Raw genomic sequence first — 13,647 nt, forward strand, 5'->3', positions numbered from 1 at the left:
CTATTCCTGCTCCAGAAAAAAAATCTTTAAATTTGGTTATTTTTCAAGCTCAGGGAGGTCACTGTAGCTTATTGCATTGATTGATTAATACTTTTTTTAGTTCCGAATAGTTCTAAGGGGCACATTTGCAGTCAGCAGCACATGCATCATGTATCTTTATCATGGTGTAGGCCTTTTTAGGCCCTCAAAAAATTTTTCCATTCTTTAGAAATGTTTATATAGGTATGTTTTCCATTTAGCTGCATTTCTGAATTTAAGCTTAGTGCACAGACTATTAGAACGCTTTTGCTTTTCAAGACTTGTTTGCTTGGGTCTAACTAATTTGGACATCCTGAGGGAGCGCACTAAATACCTGGCAGTGATGGTTTCTCACACATATACTCTTTTTAGAAAGAAACCAAGTCACTCACCCAAGGTTACACAGCATGTCATGGGGAGGATTTGAATAGAGATTCTCCTGATTCCAGAGCTAACAGACAGTGCTGCTTCATTTGTTACACAGAACTGCTTAAGGGGATCATTAAGAATACATTTGCTTATTAGCTGTTTCTAGAAACACAAGTAGTACAGGAATAGAGAGAGTGTAATTTCTGCTGTCAACTGTCAGATAAAGGCAGGTTTCTAGAATGGTTTTATTTTTGCTCTTATGTACACCAATTTGAAAATACATATTAAAGAATTGTAATAAATACCAAATCTATCCCAAATATTTTCTTGCCTTTATATATTGTTGTTTAGCAGTCATTTTAGGAGTACACAAATTACAACATGTATATTTATATTTAAGATGTTAGCTTAAACAGTGGATCTGTTTTTTGTACAATAAATCAGTCAAAAGGATAATTTGAAATTTTTTTTATTAAAGTATATATAACAAATTTATTACTGGAGAGAGAAAATAAACCTGTAAACGTTGCAGAATCTTTTCTTCAAGGCCTCCTAATTGTAATTCATCAGAAATAAATTTGCATCTTTTACTATGTAGAGATGTGGGACTTAAGTTATTGCACATTCCAAAAGAACAAATGAGCTGAAAAGTTATATAAACTGTAAGCTCATCTTTTCCCAGGGCATTAGGAAAGAACAGTTCATGGAATAGGGATTGTAATTGCTTTCAAGGATGTGTTGTGATGCCTAGCTCTTCCATCCCAGACAGTAAGTTGCCCTTTGTAGCAAAACTGAAGAATTTTCTCAAAATGTATTAAATACTTACTTTGTCACTCACATACAAGGTTCTGCCTGCTTATGAGGGTAGAGCAAAATATGAAAGGTGTTTAAAACTCAAAACTAGCACCACAGGACCCGAGTACCAATAATGACTTAAATTCCACCCAGCCAGGAATTTTATTATTTGATATTATTGCACTTGTGATATAAAAAGTAACAGCAAATTATCAAACTCTAGAATAATTTCAAATATATTTGATGACTTCAGCTAAAAGTATCCTAAATGGTCTTAAGCTTTCCCCATAAGAGAAAACTATAAGAAAACCCAAACTTGCTAGTTTTCATTTGCTCTAAAAGCAAAGACAGGACAGCTCTATTTTTCTGAGAGTAAGATGTATGCTTATAACCATACTACAAGAAGAGTGTCTTACTGGGTGGAAGGAATTTGGTCCACATCAATCAAATACATTGTCATTACAAAAATAAATTTTTTTTTTTATAAAATAATGTTGCATTCCTTTGCTCAAATTGCACAGTACAAACAAGCTACCTAAATTAATACTGTTGTAAGATATTTAATATTACATACATTGTGGTAGATATAGTAGGCTGGGATGAAAATACCATAAAGCAACTAAGAATTATGTAGACGTGTTTCCATAGCATTATATGAAAAGAAAAATTGTTTTCTTATCCAGAAATATATATATATGTATATATAAAAAATGCTTGTAAAGTGACAGTAAAGCAAGCATTGTTTACATTACTGATGCTTAGTAGGTATGATACAGGATTAGCAAGTATATTTACAAAAAGAAAATCCATTTTTAATTTTACAAAAGCAATAAATAAGAACCTCCATGAGTTTGCATAAAGCCTTTCTTCATTGTCTGTTGTCATGATCAAAGGTATCAGGCTCTCTTATTGCCATGTCCATTGGAGAGAGAGACTTTAATCCAAAGCAGAGTGCCCTTTCTGCATGTCATGAATGAGTACAGAGTAATTAAAACTATGATACAAAGCCTCAAGCAGAGAAGCAGCTCCTTTGAGAGTATTTACAAATAAGATTATTCACAAAGAGAAAGATACACTTTTTTAGTACAAAATATTTTTGTGGTATTCAACAGCATAATTCATGAGTACCCTTTAGACCCCAGCTTGTCAGCCTACAACTAGATAAAACAGGTGTAAATCTTTTAAGAAGGAACTTGAGTTAGTTCTAGTTCTTGGGTTGAATATACTAGTTTCAAGCCATTTGTGGTGTCTCCATGAGCTCTGGCACATAATTCACTTGAGTATGGTCCTACACAAAGTGTATTAGGTAGCCAAGTTCACAGATAACTGATGTAATGGATGACACTAAGTGGTTTTGGAAATAACCACTTGCTGCAAGAACAGAGAGAACAAGTTTAGGCTGATGGAGAACCATCCCTATGTTTTGTTAATAGTTCTAAACCCTTAAAAATAAAACCAGATATTCTCATGTACATCTGTACAATAATCTTTATTACTTTGCGGCTTAAAAAAACATTTTTTATGAAAGAACATTTATTTGAAATCACATTTTCATGGATTCAAACAAATTTCTTGGAGTTAAAAAGTTTACTGAATAGATTTCTCCCCTTTAAATCAGCTGACTTGTTCACAGTGTACTCAGTTACACTCTGTTAATACTGCCCATGGTGACAGAACACCACTCCTGTTAGGAGATTGTACAATCGTAGGTCCCATCCTGAAAAGGTGGTTCTTCCTGGGATCCAGCCATGGGGCCTTCAGTCCAGCTTGCAGCACTGTTGCCAGCCTCACCTGGAGGGCTGCTGCTGTGACAAGTAGAGCTTCTGCTTTCCTCAGCTCTGGGGCTGATAGCCTGTTCAGGAACCTTGTTTGCCGGCTGAAAGGCTTCAGGCTGGATCTGCTCTGCTGTGATGTCGCTTAGTCTCTGGAGTTGTGGTTTAATGACATTTAAAAATGGCTTGTATCCAGGGCTAATGGGAGAAAAGGGAATTCAATGAGCAAACCAACATATGTAGATCACAGTACAAAAATTCAGGACACAAAACACACATGTATCACACACACTCCAACTTCACATTCTGTGCTTGTACTTTCTTCCCCACATTAGACTAAGTTCCCTCAGAGAAAAGCACATTGTCTATTACTATATTTCTAGGTCAGTGACCTGAACATACAGACTTTTAGAAAATGCTGAATTTTACTAATTTTAATTTAATTAATGTTTAATTAAATACTTAGTTTTATTAGTAAGTAGTGGTTCTAGTTGATAAGTGGTCAAAGGATGTGAACAGGCAGTTTTTAGAAGAAATCAAAGCTAGTAGTAATATGATAAAATATTCTAAATCACTACTGATTAAAAAAATGAAATTAACAACTCTGAGATACTATGTCATATCTATCAGATTGGCTAACATTACAGAAAAGGAAAATGCCAAATGCTGGATGTGGAAAAATAGGTACAAATAATTCATCATTGGTGGAGTTGTGAACCATTCTATTCTGGAGAACAATTTGGAACCATGCCCAAAGGGCAATAAAACTGCATACCTTCTGACCCTACAATACCATTACCAGGTCTTTATCACAAAAAGAATAAAGAAAAGGGACAAGGACTTCTTTGTACAGCAATTTAAGGAGCTCTCTTTGTGATGGAAAGAATTGGAAACTGAAGAGATGCCCATCCACTGGTGAATGGCTGAACAAGTTGTGGAAATGATCGTGGTTTAATACTATTGTGCCATAAGAAATGACAAGGGAGGTGGTTTCAGAAAAACCTGGAAAGACTTACATAAACTGACACAAAGTGAAGTAAGCATAACCAGGAGGATATTGTACGTAATAGCAACATTGTAAGGATGATCAACTGTCAAAAGATTTATCTCAGCAGTACAGTGATCTAAGATAGTTCCAAAGGACCCATTATGAAAAATGCTATCCACTTCCAGAGACTTTTTGTCTTTTTATTTTTCAACATGGCTAATATGGAAATATATTTTGTATGACTTCACATGTATAATCCATATAAAATTGTTTGCCTTCTTAAAAGAGGAAGGGGGAGGGACAGAAGGGAAGGAGAATTTAGAGCTAAAAAATTTTAAAAAATGAATGTTAAATTTTTTTTGACATTATAGCTGGTAAATACTTAATAAAATAAACTGAATGCTAGTGGTAGGTAATGTTGACCAAAATTCTGAATGTGCAATTGCTATGAAATCTGTGTTGGAGTACTTCTTCCCCATTTTAAAATGGAAGTTTTTAGTTTTAGTTCCTTTCTGTGGAATATAGTTACAGCTCTTTTGAGGTTCCATTAAAAAATGAAACAAAACAGTAGCGGCTAGGTGGCACAGTGAATAGAGCACTGGCCCTGGAGTCAGGAGAACTTGAGTGTAACACTTACTAGCCATGTGACCTTGGGCAAGTCACTTAACCCCAGCTGCCCCTCCAAAAAGCAAAAAAACAAAAAACCACATTAACAAGAACTTGAATTATTCTCAGTTTTACAAAACATTTTCCCAGAAGACAGTCTGTAAATTTCTAGTCTAGTATATGAAGATTTACCATGTAAGATCATGGAAAATGCTACAATAACTAAAAAAAAGCAGAAAATGAAACTTTTTTAGTTTTACAATAAAAATGCAGAACTATACAAGAAATTTCATAGACAGGAAAGCTCAATGGAAGTTGTCACTTACCAATCTGTAGAAGCCCATCTGTCTATAGCATGCAGCCCTGTTTTTATGTTCTGTAACATCTCTCCATCTGCCTCTGAAGACTGCGTGAGACCAAAGACCTGATTAATTACAGAAGGTTCTCGAAGAATAAGGCCTATAACAATGCACCAGTCCAGACATCCTGCCTCCATGAAGATATGCAGCAAATACCTGCACAAAATTAAAATCATCATTGAAATAAAGCAGGGAGGGTCTGCAAACAGTGGAAAACAAATGACACCAGGGAAAAGAGCTATTCATGTCCTCTGAGGTCACTAGTATGATTAAAATTTTTCTCTGCTCTCAAGTAGGGCAATGAGACTTACCGGAGCTGGACCTGGGACTTATGTGGCCCTTTACTGGCCAATTCCATAGAGATGTGTTCTAGCTCTGATTGTGTTAAGCTTAGAGTAGAGAAATTTTCATCCACCATCATCCAGTCACCATCCACCATAGAACTGGTTTCAGTTAGGTCTGTGGCTGAACCAATACTGCATTCATCCCCTAAGGAAATTACAATAGTTATCAACTGGCCCCACAAAGATAATACCTCAAGGATTTTGAAGCTGACATTAAATCACTTAATGGAAGATTAATACTTTCAAACATTAATTGATTAAAAACCAGGGCAAAAAAAAAAGAATAATACCTATTTCTATAGGACTTTTAAGGCTTTTTACACAATAACCTTGTAAAAGTAGGCAGTGCAAGTATAATTATATACCTTTTACAGCTAGCTAAGATCTTCTAAATACATATCTTGCAAGTTTATATCTTTATAAATAATTTTGAAAGTGCTTTAGGCTAGAATTCACTCATCTTTGTATAATACAAATAACTGACAAAAATAACAATACAAAAAGTTTGATATGTATTATTAGTACTTATATTTCCAACTTATGGCATAACTATGATTTCTAGTTCTCTCTTTAATGTTTCCCATGGTCATCTTCAGGGCTCTATAACGGCATTTTCTGTTGGAAATACTGGGAAAGAAGAGTGGATCAATGCATTTGTCTGATAAAGACTGCTCCTTTGGAAATGCAAGCTAAACATGTTTTTTAACAAGTTCATAGGTAAGACATTTCTATCAAAAAGTTCAAATTATACACCTATTTTCACTGATTCCTCAAAATCTTTTTTATCCTCTGCCAATGAAGGCAGGAAGGGTTACATACTCTTAACAGTGCTTTTTCCCAAAGAAAGATTTGATGTAAAATGTATGTACCTTTATTTAATAAAGGTGACAGAAAGGCATCTTGTGTTTGTGGTCCATGGGATGAGGCTGTATCTATCTCCTGGTGGGTGGAACCAATGCTGCCAAGCCAATTTTGACTTCTTGGGGCGCTAGGCACTCCAGCATCCTTTTCAAGGTTTAAAAAAGGGTCAGCTGACTGAGACTTTAATAACTGTTCTCCCCCACCTGGGTAGAAACAAACAAAAAAGTAGTACTCACTGCTTTCTTCCAGAACAAATGCTTATATTGTGTTACACAATAACTCTTATTACTTTTTCCATTTCATCCCAGTACCTCATAGTGCCTCACACAAAAAAGTCTTGTTGAATTGAAAACCCTCAAAATACTGAATGCCCATAGCAAGCTTTTATATGAATATATGTAAGGTCAGTATAAAAGGTGTATACTGACCCCTACATGTCCCATCTCCCCCCAATAACAACGCAATGCCTCACAAGCAAAACAGTTAATTATATTAAGGCAACACCAGGGAATAATAACAGTGACTATGTGGCCAAAATATTATAACACATGATGTCATCAATTAAAATAAGCAAAGACTACAGACAGTTCCCACTTGATGTAAATTCAACTCCTTGACAGGGCAGCAGAGGGGTGGGGTGACACAGAGCCCCAGAAGGGTCCCCTACTGTTAAGAGAGGACTGGGCATAATTATTTTATATAAGGAACAACTTTTTTCTGGTAACATACTGGAGCCTCTGGAATAAATGATGACAATAATTTTTGAATAATACAATGGGGAGATCATAAAAAGCTTTCCTTAATGACTTTTAGCAGGAATATCGATTACATTCTCATAAAGGGGAATTAGGAAGAGACTATGAAAAATAGCTGAAATTAAAAAAAAAAACTTTAGCCCTCTGTTTCTTCATCAGTCAGCACATTTATTAAATCACAAAGCTGGCTGTCCCAACCACTGAGTAAGAAGTCTAAAAATAGTTTAAAAGTTATGCTGTCCCCTAATAGAATCCCTCCTGAAAATTCACCCAATATCTTATTCCTCTCATGAACTTTTCCATATACAGATGTACGTGTTACCCTCTAATGAGGCTACGGACCTTGCTCCTCAAGGGCAGCTGCTAACGCCCAGCGCAGGGCACTGCACGTCAGAGGTCCTGGCCTGCCTGCCAAGCACATTTATCCATCTCTGTTCTTGACTATGTGTGGCGGAGGGAGGGGCAGGTAGGAGCCTGGGCCTAGCCGTGGCCTGTGAGCCCAGACGCCTCCTGCTCGGTGCTGACACAGAAGGAGGGGAGGCAGGCAGGGGCCTGGGCCTAGCCGTGGCCTGTGAGCCCAGACGCCCCCTGCCCAGGCGCCATGGCCATCCTCGGTGCTGACACAGAAGCGCTGTAGCTGTTACCTGTGCGGCACTTCCCGGAGGGCATGGGGACGACTGGCAGTGGCCAGAGGAAGTCCCTGTGGAGCCTCTTCAGAGCAGTCACGAAGTCGTCCACTCGAGCCGCTCGGGCGCGCTCCCTGCACAGCCAGCCAATCAGCTCGAAGCCCAGCTGGGCAGCGAAGCAGCCAAGGTCTTTCAGCCGGACCTCCTCCAAGAGGCGCCGGGCGTGTCTCCAGAGCATCATGTCGATGTACATGTTTTCAGCAGAGTCACTGTCTTTGCTCCATCTGCGAGCGGGAGACAAAACAAGTGCGGCAAGAGTCTATGCAGTGTCTGTGCCAGACAAAGTACTGTTGGTGTGCCCAGGGAACCGAGCAGCGGATAGAGCGCTAAGACAGCGAAGCCTAAAGGGAGGGCACAAGAGTCACTGGTGTCCACCGGACGGCTCAGCATTAGAACTAGTCACGGGTAATGAATCTTTCCTATCTGTCAAGAGGCTACATCTTCCCATGTCACCCAGGTTGCAAATGTACGGCTCCTGCCTATCATCTCTCCAGCTGGGGGGGGGAAGAGGGATGGGAAAGGGAGGGAAGGGAAGCGTAGTTTCACTATGGCTCAAGACCTTCTGAGTCCCAGAGATCTGTCAGTCTGCGTTTCCCTGGCAGCTGGGGTCACTAGCATGTACCACACACAAGATCCATGGTATTGATTTTGCTAGATTTTCTTAACTGATTTTGCACACTGCTTATAAATACAAAATACTGAGGCTGAATGACACTTTGGCTACTGGTATTATCTGGTGTTTGAAGGAAGTATTACCAACCATGTCCTCTTAGTTTAAAATAATTCCAAAACAAAGTTCATAGACCCCTTACAGGTGAAAAAGGAAGATGACAACAGACATGACTATACTGGGGCAGAGGCGGGTCAAAGTAAGCCAAATACAGCCAGAAATTTAACATTAGGAGCTATAAAACTCTTATTTGACTTAATAAATGTTTTCACTAAATGTTCTTTGTATGTGCCAAGCGATATATATGTATGCATGTGTACACACACACACGCCTTAGAAGTCACCTAGCTCCAAATAAACCTGCCCTGCCCAGTATCCCACAGCTGAGTGGCAAACCTGGAATTCAAACTCGGGTCTTCTGACCTGAGTCCAGCTTTCCTTTCGCTATGCCTTTCTTACTATTTAGAAAACAACAAAAATCCAAAATCTTGTCCTAAGTCTAAAGCATGCAGTGACATGCTACAGTAAATACTAGAAAAGTAAATGGGAGATAGAGGAAGGAAGAGTTGAAAGTGTTTTGACAAGATTGAAAAAAAAAATTGGTGATCAAGAGATTACACAGAACAGAAAACAGAAGGTGGATTTCAGAGAGTAGCAAGGGATGTCCTAGCACTGCTGGAATGCTGTTTGGCTCCCTGCTTCTCTATTCTATGGCTGGCCTTTGGGACAGGAAGGGGGAAGGTGATAGTTTCCTCCTCTTCCTGATGGTTCCACCCAAGGGCAGTCAAGGTAAAAGGTGTAAAGAAGCTTTCAGGGGTAAAAATGTCAAACTAGGGGTGGCCAGGTGGCACAGCGAGTAAGAGCATCGGCCCCAGGGTCAGGATGACCTGGGGATCGAATCCGGGCTCAGACACTTGGCACCCACCCAGAAACACCTGGCCATGTAACCTTACTTAACCCCAATTGCTTAGGGGTGGCCAGGTGGCACAGCGAGTAAGAGCACTGGCCCTAGGGTCGGGATGACCTGGGATCGAATCTGACCTCAGATACTTAGCACCACACCCAGAAATAACAGGCCGTGTAACCCTGAGCAAGTTACTTAACCCCAATTGCTTAAAAAAAAAAAAAGTCAAACTACTAGCCAAGAAAAAGAATGGAGACTATTGTAACTATCCATTTCATCTTTGTCCATATTCTCCCCTGCCAAAGAAAAACAGTCGCCATCATTAGCACTCCTTTTTCTTTCTTCTCTCTTGTTAATTCTCATCTTTTAGCAAACAGGACCACTCATGAGTGCTAAAGGGCAACTATATTAGAAGAGGAGAAAAATGGGAAAAGAGAGAGGAATTCTAACTCTGCATTATTTTGGGGTGGATCAGAAAAAGGTAAATTAAAAGGAGTCAGAACGTTTCCTCATAAGATACTCAGTTATTAAAATCCTTAAAACTACCTACCTACCATATATGAGAGTAACTGCATAGAACTACAGGGTAATACAAATACTGGAATATTCTGAGGAGTACCAGTGGATGGGCCTGGAACCAGGAAGACCTGAGTTTAAATCTAGTCTCAGATACTATCTGTGAGACCTTGGGCAAGTCACTTAATTTCTTTCTAAGTTTCCTTGACTAAAAAGTGGGGATCATAATAGTAGCTCCCTCACAAGCTTCTTGTGAAGATCAAATAATATTTGTGAAGTGCTTAGCATAAAGCCTGAAACAAAACAGGCCCTTGATCAATGCTCTGTTTCCCTCTTTTCCTTTCTGCTTCTTCACCTGTGTGACTTTCCTCGTCTTCACCTTACCTTTTCCCAGAAGGACCAGAAGGCATACTGAGGGTTTTCTGCAAGTTCAGCTTGCTAGAAGGTAAGGTTTCAGCTGACTGTGACAAACTGATGCTCCGGTTCCTGAAGAACTCAAATCCACCACCTGGACTGGGTTCCTAAAGGGAAATGCCCACAGGACAAAGAAGGGAGCTCGTAAGGTACTCTGGTCAAACACCAAGAGACAAGTGCTGAAGGGTGACCTGAAATGGCGCCATTTTTATTCCAAACCTGAGTAGTAGGTGTTGGTGGAGGCGTCTCAGATTCTCCAGAGCCAATGGCTTTAAGAAATCGAATCATGTGTCGACAGAGGTCCCACTTTCCTTGTTCCAAAGCAGTGTTAAAGAGAAGAGTGGCATGCTGCCTGCTCACTGCTGGGACTTCCATATTCTAGAAACAACAATGGTGGTCAAAAATAAAGAAAAGACAGGGTCACTCAGATACCACTGTGGTCTAAGTAGGTTATAGCACATTATAAACGATGACACACACCAGAAGAGATCATCAGAGAATCTAATATGAGAAAAGGAGGCAGGCTGAACATGTAGTAAGCATGAGCTAAGGATAAAACAAGAGCCTAAATGCTAAATTGGTTCCAAGAGAATATTAAAAGACCCAGAGGCCAGGTAGATCCACTATAGAAGATTTATGGGAGTACAAGGGCCTCAGGAAGACGAGGATGACTTGCCACATGGACCGCTGGAGGAGTATCCGATATGACCGGTCTATAATCATTTCAGACTCCTCCATTATCATGTCACCTATCCAAATCTTGTTTCTCCCTTTACATTTCCAGGATACAGCTGTTCTCCACTCATATAACCACCACCCTAATCACTTCTCAACTGGCCTATTGCAGTCGCCTTCTAAACGATTTCCCTTCCTTAGATCTCTTTCTTCACTCCAGTCCACCCTCCACTCAGGTGCCAAATTAATTTTTCTAAAGCACAAGTCTGACTGTCACCCACCTACTCAAATTATATTGGGTCCCTATTACCTCCAGGTTCAAATACAAAGTCCTTTGGCACTTCAAATCCTTCCTTAAAGCTTCCTACCTTTTCTGTCTTTTTCATTACTCCCTTGGATGCATTTTGCAATGGCCTTGGTTCATCTGCCCCTGTGCTTCCATTCCTGGCCATCTCCTAGGGCTCAGAGTGAGATCCCTTCCCACCTCCATGTCTTAGTTTCCTTAGCCCATTTCAAGACTTGGCTCAAATCCCACCTCCTGCTCAAGGCCTTTCTTGGTCTGCCCCCTCCTTCCTTTGGAGATGACCTCCCATTCACACCTTGTACATACATAGTTATTTATCCATCAGAATGTGAATGCCTTGAGGGCAGAGGCTATTTTTGTTTTGCACTGTATCCCCAGCATTTAGCACAATTCCTGGTACGTAGTAACTGCTTAATAAATGGTCCTTAGTGTTTCAAAGTCTACTAAAGAAAGAGCCAATGGCCCAGCTTTTGAAAGGTGACTCAAGAACTTGGAATAAATGACAAATTCATCATAAAGTGGCCAACTCAGGATAACTCGCTAGGAGGGATCATAGAGATCTTCTATTCTACCAGTTTTTGAAGTGTAGTCTGGAGGAGATCCGAAAGGGCAGTCTGATGTTTTCAGAAAATACTTAGACTTTAATTTCTAATGCAGCAAATACTGATAGATATAACCCCACATACAAGTCCTTCTGGGAGGTCCTGGGACCAAAACGTCTGAGAACTACTACTCTACATCAGCCCTTTCATTTTATACAAACTGAGACCCAGAGCAGTTAACTGACTAAGCAAGTAATGGAGTCAGGTCTGTGCTCAGTTTCTCTGATTCCAATTCAGCATTCTTTTCATTATACTATATATATATATATAAAATCTAATTTTTATTTAAAATAATGTAATTCTCTTTCTGTTTTGCTTTTTTTTTTTGGAGGGGGGAAGGGCAGGGCAATTGGGGTTAAGTGACTTGCCCAAGGTCACATGGCTAGTAAGTATTAAGTGTCTGAGGCCAGATTTGAAACTCAGGTCCTCCTGACTCCAGGGCTGGTGCTCTATCCACTGTGCCACCTAGCTGCCCCCTCTGTTTTTAGGCTACCCTTCTCTGGCTACCCCAGTAGTTAGAAAGGTTAGCATTCTCTTCGGGATCCTGCTTCTGGCACTTTGCATCTTGCAGTATAGTCAAATTATGTGAAACTTCATCACTAACCATATCTTCAAAAGCACATTTTTCCCCCCTCACAGTAGATGTTATCTGGAGAATAGGTTTCAAGACAGAAGTTGTAAAAGAAATCTTTTGTCAGACAGAATTAAACTTTTTCAGTAATATAAAAAGCCCTATCATTTTTAGGGGGAAAGGGGAATGACAAAAGGGGAGGATTATACTAATAAGGGTATATAGGATCTGGTGATGGAGTGGAAACATCATCGGCCTGATAGCTGGAAGACCTGAGGCTCACTGGGCCTCTGGGGGAAGTTGACTTGTCTTTTCAAAACACTTCAGTTTCTTTCATCTCTAAAATAAGGATGATGATACCTTATCTTCCTCAGTATATAGAAAGTTCTTTGTTATACAAAACAGCTATTATTAATTTTTCTCCCCACTGGGCCTGTACTCCCTATAGTGTGGATATATGGAACTCCTGGTGAGGAGCTTAGAGCTCTTCCAAGTGCGAATTAGAACGTCCTTGGCAGCTCAGAGTCTAAAAGAATCTGTGGGGAGCTGAGGTCCCTTGCCCTAGTTTATACAATCCTCATGTTGTAAAGGAAGGCTAGAACCCTTATCTCCCTAACTCCAAACCCTATTCACTCCACCATGATTCTTTTTATACGAGGACGAGCATGCCCATAATGCCAGCTTTAATCATCCATATTCTTCAAGTTTCTGCAGTTAAAAAACTTGTTGCTGGATACTGGGACTGAGCTAGTAGTTTTCAGGGAGGTGAGCTACCAGTTTCCCCAGGCTCTTCCCTTCCTGCTTTGATGTTCTCAACTTAATGTCCCACAAACTCTAAGACAGTTTATCTTTATTTTAAATTAAAATTGTTTGGGTCACTGAGATACTCCAGATAGTAATAATGGAATAGGAACCTGGTTTTATTTTGCTGGCTTTCAGAACTGGGGCCATGATTTAGAGGGATGTTTGGAACATTCATATTATGCTGTTAGAGGGGAAACTTATCAACCAACATAATAAGTACTTACCAGGAATGTTTTCACTGTTATTATATTTAACTAAAATCACAGGTTTGCATTTCCATAGTTTATCTCCCAGGTCTACTACAGGGCCTTGTTTATTACAGGTAGCCAAGTATATATTGTATACCTCTAATAAGTTCAGAAGAGAAAACTGTCTTAGTTAGAGAATCTTGAGTTGTAAAAGACTTTAAAGGTCACCTATTCTAACCTCTCTTCTAACAGACAATTTTACTTTGAAATAAGGATGAATCTCACAATTGGGTGAAGCTCAGCTACAGCCACTGTTATTTTGCAAAACGGTATTTGCTGCATGCATTAATTTACTGTACTAGTGCTATATAAAGGGTTAAAAACTCAATGGGTTGCTTTATAACACTCGAATACTCTGTTCATAATCTTCAAGTGACAGTGGGTTT

The 13,647-nt window shown here is 39.6% G+C and overlaps 1 protein-coding gene across 2 annotated transcripts in view; it reads right to left on the reverse strand.

Annotated features, from left to right (window-relative positions):
• Window positions 1–840: 840 nt before the first annotated feature.
• RIC1 (RIC1 homolog, RAB6A GEF complex partner 1) overlaps window positions 841–13,647 on the reverse strand; it is a 154,596-nt gene continuing 141,789 nt past the window's right edge. For both annotated transcript variants that reach the window (XM_069090783.1, XM_069090782.1), the window contains exons 19-25: window positions 10,277–10,435; window positions 10,028–10,164; window positions 7,512–7,777; window positions 6,121–6,315; window positions 5,219–5,396; window positions 4,875–5,063; window positions 841–3,152 (exon numbers count right to left, since the gene is read on the reverse strand). In XM_069090783.1, the coding sequence (XP_068946884.1) occupies window positions 2,870–3,152; window positions 4,875–5,063; window positions 5,219–5,396; window positions 6,121–6,315; window positions 7,512–7,777; window positions 10,028–10,164; window positions 10,277–10,435 (1,407 nt within the window). In that variant the 3' untranslated portion in view covers window positions 841–2,869. The remainder of the gene's footprint in view (window positions 3,153–4,874; window positions 5,064–5,218; window positions 5,397–6,120; window positions 6,316–7,511; window positions 7,778–10,027; window positions 10,165–10,276; window positions 10,436–13,647) is intronic.

The sequence above is a fragment of the Petaurus breviceps genome, unplaced genomic scaffold (genome assembly GCF_028583685.1).
Source record: "Petaurus breviceps papuanus isolate PSGF00001 unplaced genomic scaffold, PetGlider_PUasm1.0 187, whole genome shotgun sequence".
Lineage (NCBI taxonomy): Eukaryota > Metazoa > Chordata > Mammalia > Diprotodontia > Petauridae > Petaurus > Petaurus breviceps.